The 25,617-nt window shown below is 41.6% G+C and overlaps 1 protein-coding gene across 4 annotated transcripts in view; it reads right to left on the minus strand.

Moving 5' to 3' along the window:
* Positions 1-334: 334 nt before the first annotated feature.
* SHROOM4 (shroom family member 4) overlaps positions 335-25,617 on the minus strand; it is a 216,787-nt gene continuing 191,504 nt past the window's right edge. For 3 of the 4 annotated variants that reach the window (XM_059680259.1, XM_059680260.1, XM_059680261.1), the window contains 5 exons: positions 13,584-14,396; positions 9,904-10,422; positions 9,216-9,396; positions 3,549-3,818; positions 335-2,592 (listed from right to left, as the gene is read on the minus strand). In XM_059680259.1, the coding sequence (XP_059536242.1) occupies positions 2,323-2,592; positions 3,549-3,818; positions 9,216-9,396; positions 9,904-10,422; positions 13,584-14,396 (2,053 nt within the window). In that variant the 3' untranslated portion in view covers positions 335-2,322. The remainder of the gene's footprint in view (positions 2,593-3,548; positions 3,819-9,215; positions 9,397-9,903; positions 10,423-13,583; positions 14,397-25,617) is intronic. The other variant, XM_059680262.1, reaches the window with a different exon arrangement.

A 25,617-nucleotide genomic window follows, 5' to 3' on the forward strand; every position in this document is an offset into this window, starting at 1 on the left:
CCTCTGTGTACAAGTGAGTATCCTTTTGTTCTGATTCCAACTCTAAAATAATTTGAGATGGGATGAGGGACAAAAATATGAGTCGATAGTACTTTTAGTGTGATAAAGTTAAGGTACAACCAATCTACCACTGACTAGAAAAACTAAGACTATGGCCATAGTGTCCAGGTGAGTGATCACTCTTTTCTATGGGCCTATATTTGCAAAAATCTGTTCTACACACACACACACACACACACACACACACACACACACACACACACACACACACTTATAATGATGGACTACATTGGCTTCATCTCAATCTTGCTCATTGTTTATTTTAGAGCCTGTGTTTTTAAAAACATGGCAGCCACAGCCTATATTAAAAGCACTCCTCCACCATCCTCAACCTTGGCTTGGGTAAGCCTAGCCCTTTACAAGCCATCAGCCTTCCTGAATAAAGTAGATTTCTCCACTTATGGGGAGAATGGCAGGTTGACATTTTAACAGTAGTTCTGACAGCAGCAGTATACTAAGAGCACACTCATCCCCCTCCCCCATCAGGACACTCTGTTGGCCAAGATTCTTCCATTGTTTCCAAATACAATGAGGAGGAAACGGAAGTTAGGAACCAGTATTTGTAGCAGCAGCAAAATTCCTTGGCAAATTCTTTTGGTCAATTGAGGCACCCCTGCTGCTACAGTTAACCTCCAAAGATGGTGAGGAATTCAGAAATGACTAGAACAGATGTCAGGGATGCTGGGCAGGGCTGGGAAATACAAAGCATGGGCCAGTTAGTAAGGAATAGGGAACTAAGCTGTATAACAGGACAATTTGGCCACAGCTACCTTCCTGCCTTCGCCTGAAGGCTTTCCCAGGACAGAAACTGGCTACCAGTGCCAGGAACTAGGCAACAGCAGCAGCATCAGTTTGTCTGCCTCAGATCCTGGCTGGTTCATGATTTGTACTGGGGGCTGGCCCTGACTGGAGCTTTCTGCTACCATGGATTTTGGTTCCCTGAGCCAGGCCACAAGCTGAGAAAGCAATTCGGTAGAGGAGTTACTCCTGAGCTTATCTCTCCCCTTTCCTTAGCTTGAAGACTTGGAGAAATAGGTGGACCTTGGTCAGTTTCAGATTTCTTTGGTTTCAAGGAAAAATAAGTAAGAAAAATTGGACCCTGTTGGTGAATGCTAAGCTCATGGTTATCCATACTTCAATGGAAGTGTAGGACCAGGCCATAGTGGAGAAGCTCTGAATTTAAGGTGAGAACTTTCTTAGACACTTGTCAGCTATGGTGGTAATAATTCAAAGCCTTGACACCTGGTTACCTAGCCATGGTGAATTCAGGCTGATCTACAGAAAATGCTTTCCTTCTGGACTAACTTTTCCCTAACTCCCCTCTTCTCACCTTATTAGTTAAAAAAAGAAGAAAAAACAATAAAAATAAATAAAGTCAAAAGGACATTTAAAATATAACAATAAGAACCCCTTCCCCCCAGTAATGAAACATGTATGCAGAAGTCAGCTTTAGCAGAGCTATTCATGGCCCATAGTGTGAAGCCCTTAAGGTAGCCACCTGTAACCCCAGCAATACAAAGACAAGATGAAACAGGAAGTGGTAGGTCCAAAGTCTTAGGACAGGAGGAGAGCCACACTAGCCAGGGCTGACAGTGGGCCTCTTCCCCTTTATGCAGATGCTGGGGAAGGTGGGGATGAGGCCAATTTCATTAAGCCTAGCTCTACCCAGCAGGGCATCTGGGGATCCCAAATCTTTTGCTCACATTCTGTTAAGTAAAATTCCTCCTTCTTTGCTTCCCACTGCAAAGCTTGAGTAAAGCCCTGAAATTCCAGTAGGTTAATGCCCTCAAGACAGTCAAATTTCTGTGGGGAATGACTGGGCCGTGAGCCTTGGGGCAGAGTGGAGCTGCATCGCAGTTTCTCTCTGAGCCTAGAAAGGCTGATTATGGTGTGGGTGGGTGGTGAGTGCATGATGTCTCTGATATCCGAGTACAAAGAAGAATGAAGGCACTTTGTTGGTTCTGTGTGTGCTAAGTGCTTGCTGTGCAAACTGTGGGAAAGAGTGTGGTTGTATGATCACACTCTATTACAGTTTCTACTTCTTGCTTCTACTTCCTAGGGTAGAAGTTTGGGGTCTCCCCAGAGTCTCCTAGCTGGGTGGGTGCACTGCTTGGTAAGGGGCAGTGAGAGACATCCAGGGTAGAGGATACGGAACAAACTGCTAACTAACTGCTATCTATTTGCTAACAAACTGCTAACAAAGATTGAAAGCACTTCCCATTGTGGCTGGGCAGTGATGATGTTGACAGTCTGCTGGCAGAATTAGAAATTGCTAGGCCCCAGGAGTAGGCTCTCCCTGAGACATTTGAGCTGCTCTTCCCCAAGCTTGATCTTCTCTTCTAGCTCTCGCTGTTCAATGATGAGAGCTGATTTCATCTTCACAAAGTGCTGATAATCTTGGAGCTGGTCCTGAGGCAGGTAGCGGGAGACCATGCCAAACACCAACTTCTCCCTCCGGTCCATGTGCTCCTTCAGCTCCTTGGCATCTGCCAACTGCCCTGTCAGCTGCTGCTTCTTCTCTATCAGCACCAACTGGAGAAATAGAAGACCAATTAAGGGTCATTTCAATTACCAGTCATCAGCCATTGCTCCACTGGCATGCTGCCACAAAGCAACTACGCATTCTGCTAACTAATCAATCGTAGATTTCCTGCCCTGAAGTCCACCTTCATGCAAAAGCTTTTCTTTCCTGTAGCAGGGGGAGAATATACACGAAAGTGATTCTGGCCAGGGGGATATGCAATTCCCTTTTTCCATCTCTAAGCTGTCTTTAATTAGTGGACCATCACTGAGGTAGAGGTGAGGGAAGGCTCTGACAAAGCTAGCTCAGGCCTCTTCTATCTGGTGAACAACCATCACTGTGAGAATGCTTTTAAAATGGTATCTGTCTCTGCATGGGTGTATATCTGCACTATGTGCGTAGGCACATGCCTATGCACCTCTTATTGTAAAATCAAATTTTTATCTAACACCAATTGCATAGGGAAAGGCAGTGCAGTTTGGGTTCATGAATGTATGCAGATTGACCCAACCTGTGGAACTGATAGCCTCCCAATCTCAACTACTTGGTGAGACCTTGCCCTCTAAGATATATATATATATATAGAGAGAGAGAGAGAGAGAGAGAGAGAAAGAAATTGCTGCTGCTACTATTACTACTAACAGCATTGATCCAGTGTTTATCCTGTTCCAGGCCCTGTTTTAAGACATTAACTGAATTATCTAATTTAATTTTCAAAGTTTATGTGGTAGGGAGTGTGTTAACCCCATTTTTAAGAGATTGAGACAGAGTGAGGTTAAGTAAGTTGCCTACAGTTACACAGCTAATTAGGGATAGAGCCAGAATTTCAAGACACTTAAAAGCCAGTGCTCACACTCATAGCACTATGCTCTACTGCATCCCAGACTACCCAAACTTGAAAGAGGAAGCCCCAAGAAGACACATATGGTATTTCCCTCCATCTACACCCAAGAGACTCCAACTCTACCTTCTCCTGGTCAGCTTCTGAATCAATACTATTGAGAGCATTTTCTACCCGGGCCAGCCGTCCAGAGAGTGACAGCAACAGGTTGACCACTTTATCCAGGTCCCCAATAAACAAACGGTATTTTTCAAACTCATTGGACTTGCAGACAGCTTTTAGGTTGGCCTCCACCTCTTCCCCAAGGGCAGAATTGGCATTGATGTCCTCCAGCAATCCTCGCTGGGCCTCCCGTAGGACAGAAAGTTTTCTGCCAATGCTTTCAATAAGCTGTATCTAGGAGAAACAAAGAGAAGAAAGCAAAGGATGAGGATGGGGACTAACAGAAACTGATAAATTCTTGTAAATTATGTTTTTGGATCCAAGTAACAGATGGTAGGCTCTACCCTAGTCACTGGAAACAAAAGAAACCTGAGCAAGTCGCATGAGGAATTTCTGTTTTTAGGAGAGTCTTCTCTCCCATGTCTTAGAATATGGGAGGAATCTGTCACTATGAAATGTCTTGGCATTAGACAAGTGATACCCATGGGCTAATACCAAATGTAACTTCATAAATACTTGCTGAAAAAAAATGAAACTAGACTACCTTCTTATACTATACACAAGAATAAATTCAAAATGGATTAAAGACTAAAATTTAACACTCAAAACCATAAAAATACTAGAGAAAAATACTAGAGAAAATGTGTGAGCAGTAAAATCTCACACATTTCTTGTATCAATATTTTTTCTTATATATCCCTCTGGGCAATGGATAAAAAAAGAAAAAATAAACAAATGGGACTATATCAAACTAAAAATGTTTTGCACAACAAAGGAAACCATCAAAAAAATAAAGACAACCCACTGAATGAAAGAACATATTCGCCAATACATCTGATAAGAGGTTAATATCCAAAATTTATAAAGAACTCAGACAATTCAACACCAAAACAAACAAACAAACAAAACAGACAATCCAGCCCAGTGGTTGAGTAGCAAGTGACCTATGAAACAGGTCATGGTTTGACTCCCAATCAGGGCACATGCCCGGGTTGCAGGCTCGATGCCCAGTGTACAGTGCAGCCATCAATGATTCTTTCTCATCATTGATCTCTCTCCCTCTCCCTTCCTCTTTTAAATCAATAAAAATGTATTTTTTAAAAAAACACAAGACAATCATTTAAAAAATGCACAAAGGACTTGAACAGACACTTCTCCAAAGAGGACATACAAATGGCCAATAGACATATGAAAAGATACTCAACATTGCCAATCATCAGAGAAATGCAAATTAAAACCAAAATGAGATACCACCTCACACCTGTCAGATTGGCTATCATCAATAAATCAACAAATAAGTGTTGGGGAGGATGTAGAGAAAAGGAAACCCTCATGCACTGTTGGTGAAAATGCAGACTGGTGCAGCCACTGTGGAAAACAGCATAGAGTGACCTCAGAAAATAAAAAAATGGAACTGCTTTTGGAACCAGCAATCGCACTTCTGGGATTAAGCAAAACAATCTCAGACACAGACAATAGTATGATGATTACTTGAGGGAAAGGGGTTGGAGGTATAAGAAGGTAAAGGGGGATAAATAGTGACAGAAGGAGACTTGACGTTGGGTGGTGAACACACAATACAATATAGAGATGTTGACTTATACACCTGAAAACCTATATAATTTTATTGACTAATGTCACCCCAATAAATTAAATAATAAATAAATATTGTTTAATAAACAGAAATTGGAATGCTTATGAGAACATGGGTTAAAAAAGCATTGTCATCAAGTATTTGCCTATTTCTTTATTCAGTCTCCTTCTATCCATTTAAGTACCTCTGATGTTCATGGCATTGTGCTAGATTTTTACCCCCTCACTTTAGCTTTTCAGGCCTTTTCAATAAGAGTCTGAGTTCTGGAGTTGCAATAACTACGTTTGACTTATAATTCTGCCACTTCCTAGCTGTGTGACCTTAGGTGAATTTCTTTATGAAGTTCTATTTTCTTTATCTGAAGAGTGGGGACAACTGCAGTACCTACTTCATTGAATTGTAATAAGGATTCAATGAGATAATGAATGCTAAGGGTTTAGCACAGACTGAATGCTCAGTAAAAGCTGGTTGCTATTATTATTATTATTATTTATTATTATTATTCAGTTTGTCCCTACTCTATCATTCTAATTCCACTCCTCAGAACCTTTCAGGATTAGCTCCTCACCCTCCTCTGTGTTCACAACACTAATTCTTATGTTCCTGATCTGCTTAGGCAGTTCTACCTGTTCTTTATCTCTTCCTTCACTTTGGCCAGTCCCATTCCTTCTTCAGAGCCCAGCTTTGTCCCTATCCTCCCTGCTGAAAACCCCTGTCCCCATAAGTCTTCTCTTAATAATCTTTTTCTTTTCTGAACTCTCCAGATTGGAGCATTATTATTAGAATTAGAAGCCTATTGTGTAATTTGAAGTTGTTCACTTTCTGTTTCCTGTGTGTACACCTGATTCCTCTCCTACCATTGATTGTAAGTTTCTTGAGGGAAGCACTGCCTGTATCTTCTAATTTGTCTCTCCTATAGTCAGTTCTGGGACTGCACTTACAGGAAAGTGGTGTGGTAGAGTGGAGTTGTGGAGTCAGAGATGCCTGGGTTCCAATTCTACCTCCTCAAAACTGTGTGACCTTGAGTGAGATATCCAGTCCCACTGAGACTCCTGTTTTCTCATCTGTAAATTGGAGAAGTGCCTCCTCTCTTCCTACTTCCTATTCTTGTGAGGGTTAAGTGATATCATAGAGGTAAAATACTTGGTAATTTGCCTGGAACATTAAGCACTAAATACATGCTCACTAATGCTGCTGCTGCTGCTGCTGTTGTTGTTATTATATTACTAGAGGCCCAGTGCACGAAATTTGTACACTTGGGGGGTCCCTAAGTCTGGCCTGTGCCCTCGCGAAGTCCAGGAGCCCTTGGGGGATGTCTGAATGACGGCAGCAGTCAGACATCCTTAGCACTGCCGCAGAGGCAGGAGAGGCTCCCACCACCGCCACTGAGCTCACCAGTTGTGAGCCTGGCTTCTAGCTGAGCGGCGCTCCCCCTGTGGAATCAGGCCAAAACTGGCTCTCCAACATCCCCCAAGAGGTCCGGGATTGCAAGAGGGCACAGGCTGAGGGACCCCATTGGTGCACAGTCAGGGCTGAGGAGAGATGCCGGAGGTTGGCCAGCTAGGGAGGGACTGCGGGAGGGCTCCAAGGGCGTGTCCAGCCGGTCTTGCTCAGTACTGATCAGCTGGACCCCAGCAGCAAGCTAACCTACAGGTAGGAGCATCTGCCCCCTGGTGGTCAGTGCATGTCAAAGCGAGCAGTTGAGTGGCCTTAGCATATCATTAGCATATTATGCTTTGATTGGTTGAGTGGCTGACCGGTGGATTGGACATTTAGCATATTAGGCTTTTATTATATAGGATTACCTGGGTATTACTACTACTGCTATATGAGTTTGAACCCTAGTTCTGCCACTAAGTAGTAGAGTGATTTTGAGCAAATAACTCAATCACTCTGCACCTCAATTTTCCCATCTGAAAATAGGGTAACAGTAATACTTATCTCATAATGCTATTATGATAATTAAATGAGTTTGTACAAGTTATGTGCTTAGAGCAGTATCTTGTATATAAGAAGTATGCTTTGATGTTTGTTTTATTATTCTTTCCCAGGAATAGTTTTCTAGATTGTGTTCTTTTCTAGTACTTTATTTAGAGATATCCAAGGTGACCAAGACCAAGAGACCCTGCTATGGGTTCAGAGACTATTGTCATATTTCAGAACTGGTCAATATTCAGGAGATCACCGTGATCTTAGTCTGAAGTATAATAAGTTTACATTTAGGAAAAATTCCAAAATCTACTGGGAATGAGGGATCAATGATATGAATAAGGCAACACAATTAGATGCCAAGAGGTTCCCAGGTATTTCTTATCTTCTTTTCCTCAAAATAAAACTCAATGCCAAAGATAAAGGAGGGCTGGGGGCCAAATGATCAACCTGGAAAATCAACTACCCATCCCAGCTCTTAGGTTCCATAGGTCTGCCAGAATGAAAGTGGAGACAGCCCTTTCTTTCTTGGCATTTGGGCTTTGCAACCTGAACTTCAACCCTGGGGAAAGTGTAGTAGATAGAGTTGTGGAGTCATCACAGACCTAGCTAGAGCTGAGCTGCTTTTCTGGGATATTACAAATCAGTATCATTTCTCACCGTCTTCCTCAGAGACAAAAAATGTTCCAGCCCCCCAACAATCACTTCAAATCACTATTTCTATACTTCACCATTTATGATCATTTCTCTCTTCTTCTGGTCAGAGTATTATTACGTTTGCTCCTAATAAAAAGGTCCTAAGTAAGGCAGGAGAAGCCTGCCATGATCAGGGAACATGGAATCCAAGGAAACAGGCATCTGATCAAGAAATCTTTGATACCATCATGCTTCTAGTTCCTTCTCTGACATTTTGTTTCAGATTGGAAAGTGGTGTGTGGGGGGGGGGACTTTTGTAAATAGCCTTGAGCTTTCCTACAGGTCATATCCTGAATGAGAAACATGGGCAGATGACTAATTTACATTGAGTTCAGATGTCCACGAAGTGGTAAATTGGGCCTTTCAGGTTGGCATGGAAACCCAGTTGTTTATGAAATAAAATGGGTAAGTGCAGAGAGGGCAAAGTGATTCCAGGAATTAGATTAGACAACCAGACTAGTGGTACTTAGAGGAAAAAAGGGGAGGCTTTGCAATAGCAACAGCATTTCCATTTATCTATTTTTAACATTTTAAAGAGATTACTGCCTCTTTTTGCAAATAAACACTAAAGTTTACCAGCTTATAATTTCTCCTTTTCATTGTTAGTTAGTCTGTTCTCTCTCCCAGAAAGTTACACAGGTAATACAATCAATGATTACCATTGGTTAGAGTTCATTGGCTAAAACTCTGATGTGTCCTGGGCAGTGTGTTACTTAACAAGGCTGGCTTGCCCTGGTCGATGTTGCTCAGTGGTAGTGTCAGCCCGAATACCGAAGGGTCACAGGGTTGATTCCAGGTCAAGGGCATGTACCTGGGTTACATGTTCCTTCCCTGGCCCCGGTTGGGGTGTGTATGGAAGGCAACTAATTGATATGTCTCTCTCTTCCCGCCCCTCTCCTTTCCCCTCTCCTTTCCCCCCCCTCCCCTCCCCCTCTTCTCTCCTCTCCTCCTCCTCTTCTTCCTCCTCCTCCTCCTCCTCCCTTACATTCTCTCTGAAAAAACAATGGGAAAAAATGTCCTCATGTGAGGATTAACCAAAAAGAAAAACAAACAAACAAGGCTGGCTTATTTCAGAGGGACAGCCCAATAGAAAGACAGTCCTGAATCTACCACCTGGTCTATAACCCTGGGCAACTTAGTCTTCTCAATTGGCAAAAAGGGGATAGTAATGTCTATCTTGTAGAATTGTTTTAAGGATTAGATACTGCAGTGATGACTATGATTACTACTACCATAATTACTATTATTGACCAGATCAAAGAGACTGGAGTTGTATTTGTGAGAAACCCAGAGAGGCTATTTGATTTTCAAACTGAAAATATAGGAATGTACCAAGATGTATAAAGAACTTAGAGGGCAGGGCAACCTACTCACTCAAGCTAAAATTTCTAAGGTATATAAAAAAATGTCACCTTTTTTTGAGCCAGTTCATGGTCTACTTCCTCCTCTCCTAGGCCAATCTCTGCCATTTCGGGTTGGTCTTTCAACTTGTTCAACAGCTCTGCCTTGGCCACAGAAATATTGTAATAAGCTGAGTAAGAGGTAGAAATCCCTGGGGCCCCTTGAGGAGGCGAGAAGCGCTGAAATTCTTGCCTGTGGGAACAAAGGGTGACCATTTGAACACCTCTGTTGAGAGGCTGCTGACCTTTCTGCTTCTTAGTTTCCATATTTGTAATACAGTGGGATCCTGCTTTGCCAAGGAGTTGTAAAATAAGAAAATAATAGACCAGGTGGCACTATTCAAATATAAACAGACCACATAAAGGCCATCTAGAATTCAAGTCAAGGCCAATTTTAAGAACTTAAAAGGCTATTTCCTTGTCCCTGACTTCTGAAGCTACAGGGACTTCTTTAGAGATAATTTGGTTTGGTCATTGACAACTCAGCAAAATCCAGAAAAACTGACAGGCCCTTAAAGTTCTGGGCTTATCATCAATGATTCCCCTTGGTTCATGGCCCCAGTATATGAACCCCATGGTACGGTATAGGTGGTAGGGATGTATCTGAGACCTTAGCTATTTGTCTTCTAAGCCTGTTGGCATCCCTCCTACCCATCCTAGACATCGCCCACCCCCAGCTCTATCTAGTCTGCTTGCTTACAAAGGCACCCTGTGGCTTTCCTGGACATTCCGATAATTTCTTCTTTCCTGGTGGTACAACTTCTGCTTGAGATGGCCCCTCCACTGCAGATCTCCCACAGCAAAGAGGTCACCCATGACCTCAGCAGTGGTCACCATGTTGGAGGCTGGGGTTAGCACCCCTGCCAGGGACTTGTCACGGCCCACCACATCTCTCATGAGCTCTTCTGAGACTGCCTGCTGTAGAGCAGGCCTTCTGCCTGAGAAGGAATAGCATCTCTCCACTTCTGATGTATCCCCAATGGCCCCAGCCTCCTCCATAGTTGCAGAATAATATGGGGGGGGAATGGAACCAGTGGCACCCAGGGGCTTGACAAGTGTAGCAGCAGACCCTGTTGTCTTGAGTTCACTGAAGCCCAAGGGACTGAGGTGCTGCTTCTCGGAGCGCCAGCCCATGAAGGACAACTGCTCTTCAGGAAACAAGTAGCTCTGGCTCCATGCTGGCTTGGGTTTGGAGTCTTCTGCCATCAAGGATTCTGGTCTGGCATTAGGAAAGAAAAAAAAAGTTGGGCTTCAGGGACAGATGAGCAAATAATTCCACCCATGATTTATGCAAGGGAAAGGCTCTCACCCCCTCTATATTCTTGTTGCCTACCAGCCGCCCCCACCCTCCACCTGTATGCGTCACTGCCTCTCTGCTAACCTCTAGCTATTTGAAAGGAAAAATAGGAAAAACTCATTAGTCATTTTTGCAGCTATTTGCAGCTCTTAAATAAAGGTCAAAAATAATGGTTAAAATGCTCCACAGCTTTTTACTGATTCATGTTATGCTGTCTCCTAATTCATCACACAAAAGAAATTTGAGCATGCCAACATTCCTCATCCTAGGTATTCATTTACATGTAGGTTTTTAAGCTAATAACACTGATAAAGGAACACTACTCACTAACATCACACAGGGCTTACTATGTCCCAGAAACTGTCCTAAGATGCCTGTGTGTGAGGAGAGGGGTGTAGACACAGATATAAAATTCAATGCTCATGACAACCATTTTACGGATAAGGAACATGAGGCATTGAAAAGTAAAGTAACTTCCCCAAGGTCACCAGACAGTAAATGAAAGACCCGTGATTTATACCTAGGTGATTTAACTCCAGAATCTGTACTTTTTAAAATAAAGAATATATTTTTATTGATGTTTTAGAGGGAGAGAGAGGAAAAAAAAAAACATCGATGTGACATCTATTGGTTGCGGGGATTGAACCCACAACCTGGGTATGTGCCTTGACCAGGAATCCAACCAGTGACTTTTTGGTGCATGGGACAATGCTCAACCAACTGAGCCACTCTGACCAGAGCCAGGATCTGTGCTTTTAGCCACTATGTTATACTTCCAAGGGGACAACTTGACAGCATATAAAACCCTGCATGTAAAAAATTTTCTGACTGAACAATATCTCTGTTAGCATAGAAAAGAGAACATTCTGAAGGGCATATAAAAGTATAAGATAGCGAATTCCTATGTACAAAAAATATTTAGGGCATATATGAGTGTTATGAGTCAGAAAGTGCTGCAAGAAAGTACGGAATATTTTTTTTTAAGGATGTGGCTATATGTCAATAAAACTGGAAAAAATAAAAATAAATTTTAAAGTCATTTCCTTCTGGTTAGAATCCTGTATAGTCTGATAATCTGGAATAGGTTCTTCTTGATCAGTCTAGAGATCTTGGGATGATGTAATAGTCACAGTAAACCAGACTACTTGGGTTCTGGCTACCTGTGATATTCTGCAAGTTACTTTATCTCTCTGTGCCTCACTTTTCTCATCAAAAAAATGCAGGAGAGTAATGGTAATTACTATAGTTGTGTTGTGAAGATTAAATCAATCAATACATGAAAGTTTTTAAAACAATGCTTGGCACATGGTAAGCAAGCAAAAAATATTAGCTATGTTGGGAATGATGCTGTTCCTTTAATCGCTATCACTCAAAGAAGCATCTATAATTGGCTTTCTGTAGCCACAAGCCAGGGTTGTATGCAAACAGATCCTTTCACTCGCATCCCATAGTCATTTAAAAAGATCTCTGGAACATATTACAAAAATCTCTAATAATAGCCATTTCCTTCTTTCTGTCCAAGGTGCCAAGGTGAATGGAAGTACATAAAGGAAGAAGAACTAGCAGACTGACAGAGGTACTGTAAACTACTACCTCCGGTACACACTGCCCTACAGAAGACAGGAGGGCCTTGTAAAGGCCTCGTCTACCTAAAGAACAAAATCTATCTGAGACTAGAATAGTGAAATAAGCATGGATTTGGGAGGCAGACAAATCTGGTTTTGAAATTTTGCTGCACAATTCTGACTTATTTAGTCCTTTATTTTGCTCAGCTTTAGTTTTCTCATCTGTCAAATGGGAATAATAATGGTGCTTAGGGCTGTTGGGAGGTTTAAATGAAATGATGAATATAAAATGACTAGCAATGTCTGGCACATAGAAAATGTTCATTTGTTCATTTATTTATTCTTTCTTGTGAATATTAAGTGGTAGGTCACCTTCTCTTCACTTTGATAGGTAACAATCATAGTCATTTTCCACAAAATGTTTTCCGATTATAATAAGAATGCTCCCCAGCTAGATGGACAGCTTGAGAAGCAGCCACTAGGGATCTAATAAGAGATTCGCTCAGTGTCTGGGAGCCAGGCCCTGTAAGTGCTGTGCTTGTGGCACTTCAGGCTAGAAAACCTTGATTAGCTCCAGATAGCCAAGTAATGGATCTGCCTGTCAGTAAAAGACATGATAATAAGATACTTCTAATAGTAACAAGGCTCAGGCAGGTTCCTTCTGTAAAGGGATTTAATAAAGCACTTAGAGGAAAGACACCTGCCCCCCATCTTCACTCCCAGAAGAGAGTGGGCTGAGCTCTCCGTGGGAGGCCTGGCAGAGCTAAAAGCCAAAGCTCTTTTGCTTTGGAGCAAAGGGGAAAACCACACACTGTAGTGCATGCATATGAGCATTGGCACAGTGAAGGGAACAGACACTGGCAGTCCAGCGGCCAGGAAGCTCATCCTGTCTTCCTGCCCAGGCAGCTCATCCTGTCAACTACAGGTATTACTTGATGAAGAAAATGCAAAGAGAGAGGTGAAAGTGGAAAAGGAAAAAAATGTTCTTAGCTATTGTAAAGAATGATCAGGGCATAAAGCACGCAACCCAAGTAACACCTTTAATGTTGGGATGTTAGGAAGAGCTTAGAAGCCCAGGTAGGTCATAGAACAAAGGCAAATCAGGTTTCAACCTGGCCTCTTGTTCTGAAAAGCAATCATAAGACAAGGTAGAAGAGGGCAGGAACCAGGCTTCTAGGAAAAGCCTTGTACAGGTAATAAGGGTTTAATGCCTTCTGTCTCAGGGGCCAGAAACTAATGCATACCTTAAAGACAAAATGGGAAATAATAAATATATTTTGATAGTGGTATTTAGGGATAAGAACATGAACAACTACAATTTGCTGAGCACCTACTATGTGACAAATTAACTTCACATTGATAACAACCATATGGAATAGGTATCATCAAGTCTATTTTCCAGTGAGAAACTGAGGCTGGGAACAGTCCAAGGTCATGCAACTGGTCCATGGTGGAGGTGGAATTCAAACTCATGCTGCCTGTCTCTTCGGGGACCTAATATCTTTCATAAGCACTTACTTGGAGGGATCAGTGGTCTCCTGCTCCGATGTCCTCCAAAGCCCACCAATGCCATAATAGCAAGGGGGCTGAGCCTTCTCAGGTTGAGATCCCAAGTGGCCCCTTATTGGCGGCAGGTAATCACTGGAATGGAGAGTAAAAGACTCTTGCTCTGCTGGGAGGCTTTGTGTACCCTGCCTTGAGACCTCCAGGTGACCAAAGCCCAGGGTTTGTGGCTGCTCCAGGACTTCCTCAGTATTGAGAGCACAGGAACCAGTGGTTTCTGAACTGAAATACTGGGGTGGCAACTCCTCCTCCTCTCCTCTCTCCTCCTCTTCCTCCTCCTCTTCTACCCCCTCCTCCTCTTCTTCTTCCTCCTCCTCCTCCTCTTCCTCTTGCTGCTGCTGTTGCTGCTTCTGCTGCTGTTGCTGCTGCTGGGCTGCACGGAAGAGCCTATACTTCTCCCAGTTGGGAGGAGGAGGACGAGGAGGAGGAAAGGCCTTCTTCCTGGTTCCCAAAGGATCTAGCTGGGTTTCATCAACTTTGGTAAAGAGCTCCCTCCTAGGCTGCCCCCAGGCCCGGGAGCTCTGGGGATCCAAGCTGATATGGCTCTCTGAGAAGGCACGGCTGCGCAGTGGGTGGGGCATGGAGGCCATGGAGCTCTCCTCCTCATAAACTGAAGTTTCCTCTGTTTTTTTCGAGGAGTGCTTGAAATCTCCAAGGAGGTCAAGAGAAGAGATTGCTCGGTAGCTTGATAAGTCCAATGCTGGGTTCTCAAGGCAAGGATGGAAGGGGGTTGCCCATGAAAAGTCAGCCTTGGAATGAGCCATTTCCCTGCAAAAGAGCAGATGGGGATTGTGTAAAACAAACAGGTTGCAGATGATGCCATATTTTTTAAAAATATGTTTTTATTGAGTTCTTTATTTAGAGAGTGAGGAAGGGAGAGGAATAGAGAGATGGAAATATCAATGAGAGAGAAACATCGATCAGCTGCCTCCTGCACATCTCCTACTGGGAATCGAGCCCAAAACCCAGGCATGTGCCCTGACTGGGAATCAAACCAGGGACCTCTTGGTTCATGGGTTGACGCTCAACCACTGAGCCACACCAGTTGGGTTGATCCCATATTTTTCATGACATCATTTGTGTAAAATTTAAAATGGCCACAAAACAATGTAATCAATGTGATAATTATAATAATATATATTATGGATAGCTAACACTGTGTATGTACTAAATACCAAGCACTGCTTTAAGTGTTTTCCATGTGTTAACATATTTAATCCTCATAATAACTATAGGAAGTTATTATTATCCTGATTTTATAGCTGGGGAAACTGAGGCATGGGCAGGATAAGTAACTTGCTTGGGGCCATAAAGCTAGTAAGTGGCAGAGCTAGAGTTTGAACCTGAACAATCTATCTCCAAAGACTGAATACACACACCACCTCAGTCTGTTTGTAGCACTCGGGTTGAATGTACTATATCCTTTGGCTTATAAGTCTGGTTATCTTGTTTCATCTGCTGCTCTTGTTTGTTTTGTTTTTAATTATGAAAAATTCAAATATTTACAAACATACAGAGATTGCTAAAATAAATATTCATGTTCCCACCTACTGCTCAGAATAAACACATCTTAATACTGTGCCATTCATTGATGTTTCATGAATTTATTTTTAAGAAATCAGAAAAGCCTTAGCCAGTTTTGCTCAGTGGATAGAGCATCAGCCCGCAGACTGAAGGGTCAAGGGCATGTACCTCGGTTGCAGGCTCGATCCCTGGCCCCAGGCCAGGGCATGTGTGAGAGTCAACCAATCAATGTGTCACTCTCACATTGATGTTTCTCTTTCTCTGTCTCTCCCCCTCCCTTCCACTCTAAAAAATCAATAAGAAAATATGGTGCAGATTAACAAACAAACAAAAAAGAAATAAGAAAAAATACCCTTGTTTTACTCCCCATTTCCATTCACCTATTGCCTCTCTAGATGCAAGCTATGTCGTGAATTTGACATGTATACTTTCTGTCCATGTTATTATACTTGTAAGAAAAAACATAAAGCATGACATTTACAAATATCTGCTATTTTGGATTTAAAATATCTCCTCTAATGCAATTCCAGTCAGAATTCTCAATAGGAATTTTTAACAATAGAGTTATTAATAGCTTGTAAAATAAAGCAGGATATCATATTAAAGAGTATTTGCTATAGAAAAAAATGGGGGGGTGAGTAAGGGATTAAGCATATTATAAAGAAATTATAGTGAAAACAGTGTGTTACTGATTAGAGGAACAGACTGGAAAGTCCAAAATATCATATATAATTGACCTTCCATAACAATGAGTTAAAGATCATTTAATAAATCTTTCTTTCTTTTTTAATATATTTTATTGATTTTTTACAGAGATGAAGGAAGAGAGAGAGTTAGAAACATCGATGAGAGCGAAACATCGATCAGCTGCCTCCTGCACATCTCCTACTGGGGATGTGCCCGCAACCCATGTACATGCCCTTGACCGGAATCGAACCTGGGACCTTTCAGTCTGCAAGCCGACGCTCTATCCACTGAGCCAAACCGGTTTCGGCTAATAAATCTTTCTTGAGATAACTGCAGAGCAGTATTATTTGGAGCTATACCATGTATTATATATAAAAATAAGTTCCAGATTCAAGAATTACAGGTATATGTGTACAGAATTTTAATATATGTTATATGCCTATGTATGTACTATCAAAATTAAAAAGACTATTGTGAGGAGAAATGAGATTGCGCACATTATAAGCAATAGGAAAAATATCCAAGGTAAATGAGTTCAGGTTTATTTAAACACTAGAAGCCCAGTGCACAAAGTTCGTGCACTCCGAGGTGGGGGGCTCCCTCAGCCCGGCCTGTACCCTCTTATAGCCCAGGAGCCCTCAGGGGATGTCCAACTGATGGCTTAGGCCCGCTCCCTGCAGTCAGACATCCTTAGCGCTGCCACAGAGGTGAGAGAGGCTCCCACCACCACCACTGCACTTGCCAGCTCTGAGCCCTGTAGGAGCACACTGACCACCAGGGGGCAGCTCCTGCATTAAGTGTCTGCCCTCTGGTGGTCAGTGCATGTCATAGCGACCAGTCATTCTGCCATTCGGTCGATTTGCATATTTTCTTTTATTTTATAGGATATATATATAAAGTCAAACTTCTATATAATAAGTCACCACAGTCAGAGGACATCTATTTAGCTCTATAGTATAAAGGGTTAAATCTGCTAAACCAAAATATCTGGTTTTCTGCTGTAGCCTATAAGCAATCTGCATCATTCTAAGTATTGCCCAGTGACAGGAAATTCCAGCAGTTCAATAAAATCATCAGACAGAATATCCTTCAATAGTCATAATGAAGACCAAGAATATTTCTTTAATAATATTCATAATGGTAGGCAAGCTCAGGTAGAATGGAAAGCAAAATATCCTTCATTCCCCTCATCTCCAGTCCCCATCCTGGCTAGTTCATCACTCATATGGATCAGAAGTTCATATCCACACATTCCCTATTCTCTTCTCATTTAGGCCTTAGCCCACCTAGAGCTCCTTTATTTTTTCTTCATTTTTTATTACCTAGACCTCCTTTAGATTAAAAGAATCCCTTGTGTGCAAACTGTTCCACCTGGCATTTTCCCCTCATGAAACAAACAAAAAAACCAAGGTGGTGAATGGAAAGTAAAAAGATGACAAATGCCATCAGGCAGAGAGGACTATCCTGAACACTTATCTAAAATGACTTATCCTTACTTTTTTTATTTTGTTCTTTCTCAGAGAATACATCACCACCTGGTATGTCACATACCTATTTTTACTTATTTATTTTGTGCCACCCTCTAACTATAATGTAAGATCCACATTGACAAGGATCTTGTATATCCCCTTTATCTGATATCTAGTGCCTGGCACACAGTAGGCATTCAATAAATATTTGTTTAATACATGAAATGGGAAAAAAACAAGGGCCATGATACTAATATATTAAAAAGTTGAAGTAAAGGCAAAAATCAACTAACAAGGCAAAGAAGGGCACTATAATATTAATGATTAGAACACATGATGTATATCTAACTACTCCAAATCTTTATGTACCAAATAACAGAGCATCAAAATTTCTAAAGCACAAAAAAATTTAAATTTACTTCATTTAAATAGTTTTTTTATTTCTACAGTAAAAAAAAAAAATTTCTAAAGCAAGTCAAGGGGATGTAAAGTACAGTATAAGGAATATTAGTCAATAATATTATAATAACTATGTATGGTACCAGGAGGGTACTAGACTTTTCTGGGTGATCACTTCGTAAGTGATATAAATTTCTTATCACTATGTTGTACACCTGAAACTAATATAATATTGTATGCCATCTGTAACTAAAAAATAAAAATTTCTAAAACAAAATCTATAGGAAATATAAAGGTAGAAAAAAGCAGAAACAAAATATGACACTCAGCTGATGACAGATATGACAATCAACAACTAAGATAATGGAAAAATCTAAATTTATTTGTACACTAAAAACAGACTCTAATTTTTTAATGGCCCATTGAACATTTTTTAAATTGACAATATCTTAAGCTAAAAAGTGGAAGTAGTACAGAGTACAGTATCTAATCACAATACAGCAACACTCTAAATCTATAATAATAAAAGCATAATATGCTAATTAGACCGGACAACCAAACAACCTTCTGGATTTCATTCCAGTTGACCTGAATGAAGTCGCCACGGCAGGGGGCTGAGGCAGAGTTGGTTAGGGGCGATCAGGCAGGCAGGCGAGTGGTTAGGGGCAATCAGGTAGGCAGGCAGAGGCGGTTAGGGATGATCAGGCAGGCAGGTGAGTGGTTAGGGGAGATTAGGCAGGAAGAGGTGGTTAGGGGCAATCAGGCAGGCAGACAGAGTGGTTAGGGGTGATCAGGAAGGTAGACAGAGTGGTTAGCGGTGATCAGGCAGGCAGGTGAGTGGTTAGGGTTGATCAGGCAGGCAGGCGAGTGGTTAGGGGCAATCAGGCAGGCAGGCAAGTGGTTAGGGGCAATCAGGCAGGCAGAAGAGTGGTTAGGGGTAATCAGGCAGGCAGGCAGAGGGGTTGGGGCAATCAGGCAGGCAGGAGAGTGGTTATGGGTGATCAGGCAGGCAGGCAAGTGGTTAGGGGGTGATCAGGAAGGCAGACAGAGTGGTTAGGGGTGATCAGGCCAGCAGGCGAGTGGTTAGGGTTGATCAGGCAGGCAGGCAGAGTGGTTAGGGGGCAATCAGGCAGGCAGGAGAAATTGTAGCCTTAAATACTTATAGCAATACATAATAATAAATTAAAATAAATGAATTAAGCATTCAGCAAAAGAAGTTAAGAAAACCACCATAAAAATAGACCTAAGGAAAGCAGAAAGAAAACTAATGGTACCAATCAATATACTAGAAAATAAATGATAGTACAAATAATTAAAGCTAAAAGCTAATTCTTTAAAAGAAAATTAAAATAAGACAGATAAGCCACTTGCAAATCTAATTTAAAAACCCATGTGCACAAAATGAGAAGAATGAGAATATCTAAACCCACCAGTTACTATAGAAAAACATTGATAAATTTGACCAAAAATAAAAAGCACACTCACATGGTCTTGTGTTAATTCTAACCTTCAAGAAACAGACAACCCCAATGCTATTTATGTTTCCTAGACTCTGGAATCTAGAGAATAGAGGGATAAGAAAAGAATCTTGCACAGTGTCAATACCAAAACCCCAAAACTAGAAGATACATAAAGGAAAACTAGAGATCATTCTCATATAAGAATATTAATGTATATTTTTGCATTTAAAAACACAAATATTAGGACATCAGTACATATAAGGAATTTATTAATCAACTACCAGCATATACTAAAGGCACATTCTTAAAAAATTCTTTCTGAGAAGGGTGCATGATCCAAAAAGCTGGAAACCACTGGTTTGGGACAGCCATTCTTTTTTTAAAAAAAAATATATATTTTATTGATTTTTTTACAGAGAGGAAAGGAGGGGAACAGAGAGTTAGAAACATTGATGAGGGAGAAACATCGATCAGCTGCCTCCTGCAAACCCCCTACTGGGGATGTGCCCGCAACCAAGGTACATGCCCTTGACCTGAATCGAACCCGGGACCCTTCGGTCCGCAGGCCAATGCCTTATCCACTGAGCCAAACCAACCAGGGCAGGACAGCCATTCTTAATTAAAGTAGCTTCTAATGTGAATTACTTGGAGAAGTTGTTTAAAATACAAATTCATGAGCCTCAGTCCCTGAAACTGGAACTTAGAACCTCTGGTGGGGGTTCAGGAATCTGTATTTTTAACAATTGGCCCAAGGGATTCTAATACAAGTGGCTCAGGGACCATACTATATAGAAAGAAAAGGCCAGGGTAAAAAAGGATGTATGAGTGTTGTGGTTTAGGGGTGGAGGTTTGAGGGCAGATTTATTTGTTCCAATTAGATTGGTTTCCAGTCTATATAGCCTGTCTTCCACCCATCACACACACACTCCCACCTTCTATCCCTGTCTTTCTCCCCCTTCCCCATCTTAATCTCCAATCTTGATCTGATAAAATTCATGCAGTGACAACATCTCCAAAGGCTTCATTTGGGCCAATGTCCTGCAGTTGTGGCAAGAAGAACCCAGGCTCGTGATAGTAATCAAATTTACCACTCTTTTCTCTTACTAGCCAGGGTACAAGAAAAGCAATAGAGCAGAGTGGAAAGAACACATTGTCAGAAAGGCTTGAGTCTAAATTCCAGGAAAATTTTAAAATCTGGCTCTATAACCCTAAAGCTGTACAACCTTGAGCAAAGTATTTAATTTACCTCAGTTTTAATAAAATATCTATCTTACAAAGCTGTTGTGAGGGAGGATAAACTATATAAAAAGGACCTAGCAAAAGAGAACAGAATGATGGCTGTCAGAGGGTAAGGGGATTAAGAAAGAAAAAAAAAAGCCTCATGGACACAAACAACCGTATAGTGATTACTAAAGGGAAAGAACAGTGGGGGAGAAAGAAGAGGGAATAGGGGGTATAAATGGTGATGGAAGGAGACTTAACTTTGTATGGTAAACACACAATACAGCATACAGATGATGTATTATAGAATTGTACCTCTGAAACCTATATGATTTCATTAACCAACTAGAGGCCCAGTGCACGAAATTTGTGCATGGGGGTTGACCCTCAGCCCAGCCTGCACACTCTCCAATTCAAGACCCCTCAGGGGATGTCTGACTGCTGGTTTAGGCCCAATCCCACAGGCCCAATAGCCAGCAGGCAGAGGTGGTTGGGCCTAAACCAGCAGTCAGGCATCCCTCTCACAATCCGGGACCACTGGCTCCTAACTGCTCGCCTGCTTGCCTGCTTGCCTGATCGCCCCTAACCGCCTCTGCTTGCCAGACTGATCGCCCCCTAACTGCTCCCCTGCTGGCCTGATTGCCCCTAACTGCCCTCCCCTGCCAGCCTTATTGCCCCTAACTGCCCTCTCCTGCCGGCCTGATCGCCCCTAACCGCCTCTGCCTGACTACCTGATTGCTCCTAACCACTTGCTTGCCTGCCTGATGACCCCTAACCACCTTTGCCTCAGCCCCCACCACTGTGGCTTTGTCCGGAAGGACGTCCAGAAGATGTCCAGTCTAATTAGCATATTACACTTTTATTAGTATAGATGTCACCCCCAATAAATTCAATTTTAAAAATAAAATAAAAAGGGCCTAGCAATGATGCTGTATACATGAAAGGTGATTAATAAATGAAAGGACTATGTTTATTGTTAGAGTGAAATCCCTTACTCAGGGCACTGCATATGGTTGTACAAGTTGTTCAGTGTACAACCTTCACTGCTGTATGCTTTAGCCTTATTCCTTGTTCCCATCAAGGGAGCTGGACTGTACCCCCTATGGTTAATGTTCAGACCTGTTTAATAGCCAAGAGATCAGAAAACCTTGGGTCTCATCTCAGCCACATGGCTGCCTAGCCAGGAAGCCCTAGCTAACCAAGGATTTTAACCCTGATCTCATTTACTCACTTATCCCATCTATTAAAAAGGAAAGATAATAAAAGACAAGTTTAAGAACAGAGATAAGATCAAAAGGACTACATATTCTAAGTCATCTTATTTAGGTACTAATCACTCTCAGTCTTACAGAATTTACCCCTGGGTAGCCAACTACAGAATCAGCTGGAAGAAAAGAGCATGCCTTCTAGGAGCATTTGGTGCACCAATTCATGGTACTGTGGCCCTATCTGGAGGCACTGGGCTCTAGCAAGGCAATCTGGAAGTTATTATTCTCCACATCAATTCTGATTTTAAAAGCACTGCCCTACCATTTACACAACTTATTTAGGGCCAGCCTGAGCCTTGCAGAGTTGCTTATATCAGTGGAACAGAGTACACAGGACACCAGAAAGGGGAAGAACAGCCTTCAATATGGTCAGCTGAGCCAATGTGTATACAAGTCATTCCAAGCTCTCATTGAATATTACACTGTGCAAGGGGAACAAAACCAACATAGCCCTTGCCTTCCTGGCACTAATAGCTGAAGCAAACTGGTGAACAGAAGGCTTCTATTGAAGTGTGTCAGGCTCAAGCTGACGATATTGGCCCCCAGAGGTACTATTTTCTTTTTTTAATGTATTTTATTGATTTTTCACAGAGAGGAAGGGAGAGGGATAGAGAGTTAGAAACATCGATGAGAGAGAAACACCGATCAGCTGCCCCATGCACACCCCCCACTGGGGATGTGCCCGCAACCAAGGTACATGCCCTTGACTGGAATCGAACCTGGGAGGCCAATGCTCTATCCACTGAGCAAAACCAGCCAGGGCAGAGAGGTACTATTTTCAAAGGGCTCAAGGCTCCTATGTACACAGAAATCTACAACTCCATTTTGGGACCAAGTGGAGGATTCTTCCCTGATGTGGAGGACAAGGAGCTTTATTAAGGGAAAAGAACTATAGTTTCTTACTTCTTACTATGTGTTAGGCACTATTTTAGGCACTTCCATGTATGCATTTCTATTCATCTTTACAGCAACCCCTTGGAATAGGTTCCATTATTGCCAGTTTGTAGAAGAGGATCCTGAAGCTTAGAAAGGATATATCATTTTCCCAACTAATAAGAAGCAGTAGTGCCCAGACTGACACTTGCCTTATTTTCCTCCATGGGGCAATCTCATTGAAGCAAGGACTCCTGGGGAGGGGCAAAGAGTACTTGCACTACATTCATCCCCAAGTGTCCATGAAGACTTTAGTTCCTTGATGAAGAAAGGGGAGAAAGCATGAAGGCTCAGTATGGTGTTGACACCAGCAAGGAGACTACATCGCAAAAACAAAAATAAATTGCCTGCCAAGTCCTGAGCTGTTCTTCTCTTTTCTTCTTGGCACAGGTTACCTATCTTCTAATGAATAGATTTTCCCCTTCTGTTATTAATTTTTTTGCCTAATACTAATTGAAAATGAAAACCAATATTTGCAAATACTGAAAAAGCTCCTCCTTAGTTTTTTTTTTTGAAGTTTCTTATTTGGAAATGTTCTTTTTAAATTCCCCACAATAGCTGGGCATTCCAGGATCTCAGCAGTAAGAGTGCACAGGTCCAGCCCCTCTCCCCTTTCCCTTTCCTCAGCAGCCAAAAGATAAGACTGCTCCAAGAGAAACAGCCACTCTTGGGTTATTGCTGAAGGAAATATTTGCAAGATCCAGGAAGTGAGACACAAGGAGGCTGTATGGGGAGGGAGCAAGGGCTCAGAGTTTGTTGTTACCACCCTTCTCTGCCAATAGCTTCACAGAACTTCAAGTAAGGAACAATTAGCCTGGCAAAAGAAAAAAAAATGCAAGTAGCAAGGATCCCCTTGAGGCTTCAATAGCACCTAGGAGGCTGATGCAGTGTCCTCTGAAGAGATCAGATAAGTCCTTGTTTTATATGTGCTGTCCTGGGAGAAGCTTAGCTTCCTCTCCCCAATGACCTCAACTTGGAATTTCCAAGAAGGTCTTCCCATTAGTCCCTGGACGTTACATAGTGTCATACCCATGGTGATAAGGTATGATAATAATAATTCCTGTTTACTGCAATTCTGTCATATGTAAGATGCAGGGCTGCACACTTGACAGACTTGACCTCATTCAATCTTTGAGACAATCTTCTGATTTAGGTATTCTCTTTCTCGTGTAAGAAATGAGGCTCAGAAAGGTTAAATAACTGAGGGAAAACAAAGAGAGTAAGTGGCCAGGAGAAGTTACAACTAAGGTCCATCAGACTCCAATGCCCATTCTTCGGCCAGCACGAATGCTGCCTCTCCAGTGTTCTCATACCCTTCTTAAGAGATTTAATAGTAGACATCTTAGGAGAACATAACACATTGCCAAGGGGCCAAGAAGGTTTGATATCCACAAGAACAATTTAGCTGAGTATCAGGCTGGCCATGATTATTAAGCCTCTTTTCTCTAATATCCAATGGTTCTGAAACTTAAGCATGCTTTAGAATCACCTGGAGGGCTTATTAAAACACAGGTTGCTGGGTCCAACCCCCCAAATTTTTTATTTAGTAGGTGTGGGATGAAATGGAGAATTTTTATTTCTAACAATTTCCCAGGTGATGATGGAATTGTGGGTCCAGGATCACACTTTGAGATCCACTGCTGTAATCAGTCATTACCTATCAGGTTGCCAACTCACCAGGGTATCTTAAGAGGTATAAAGTCATTTTAAAACATGGGATAAGTGAGATAAAGATTTACAAAATAAAATAATGGGCCTACTGAAGTTCCAAAAAGCTCTGGGAATCCTGATACTATTTAAAGAAATTTGGTGCCCCACCACGGTTAAACAATAGACAGGCCTGGTACAGGGAGAGGAGGTGGTGATAGGGGGAAAGCAAGTTTTGCAAGTTTTTCCTGTTTGAATCCTCTTGTATACAAAGCATTAATGTACTGAATTTCAAAGATCAAGAATATAATGAATGGACTTAATACAAACATTATAAAGAACATAATTCTATCTCAGATGGTTTATAAGGCATCCTGGCCATTATGAATTATGAATGACAATTATTATTATAGAGTAGTGGTTTGGCAGGCATATGTTAAACATTTGAGGTTTTAATGTTTTTGGAGTAACTCTAAAGATCCATGAAATGTAGTAATTGCTCAACGTGCAAAGGGTATGAATTTGACTTTGCCAAGTATCACATACTGGTTTGTAGGGCAAGTCACGTAGCAAAGGAGGAAGCCTAGTCAACTGCTTAGCAGTCCCATTTCAATGTGGCTTGATGGGTCTCTATTTGTTGTCAAAGTAGATATGTGAAGTAACCATGGTAAAGAGAAAATGTGCTTCTTTGTTAATAATGACACTGAAATGCAAACTATTGCTGGTGATGGAAGTGAAAAGCAATGGAAAGGTCTTAAGAAAGTGATGTGTCTGAGCCAGACAATGTTTATTGGCAGTGGTAGTGGTTACTGGGTTCTATGTTGTAGTGGTGATGACAAATTTGGAGATTCACTCACAAAGATCTGATGATATACCCCCTTAGAAATGTCAAGGTTTTCACAGATTTAGATAAGCAAAAGTACTGGTTGATGGAGAATTCTAGCAAACCAAATTCTAGCTAACAGTGAGGTCAAGCATGTATAGTAAGTAACACTGTTATCATTATGGGGATTTTTCCAAAGCCCTTGATGTTGAACTTCCCAGGACTAAATCAAATCATTGTAGGTTGTCTCTTCCTCCGATTTTCTTTTTTTATTATAAATTCCAGCAACTTGACATGTATTCAGAGAACACCATGTGCATTCAACTCCAGCTATTTACATTTTACTAGATGCCTTTCTAATTTTCTTTGTGTAAGGCTAGTATCAGATTCAACATGTGATTTAGGATTTAGCCTTTTTTGGTTAATGAGATTACAAATACCCATTTTTGTACATGACCCAGTATTTGTATACTTGCCACTGTTAATGGCTATTTTCTAGTCCACCATGATGATATATTAAATAGGTCAATCTTTTCCATGATTATAAATAGCACTACT

The sequence above is a fragment of the Myotis daubentonii genome, chromosome X, assembly GCF_963259705.1.
Source record: "Myotis daubentonii chromosome X, mMyoDau2.1, whole genome shotgun sequence".
NCBI classification, from domain to species: Eukaryota; Metazoa; Chordata; class Mammalia; order Chiroptera; family Vespertilionidae; genus Myotis; species Myotis daubentonii.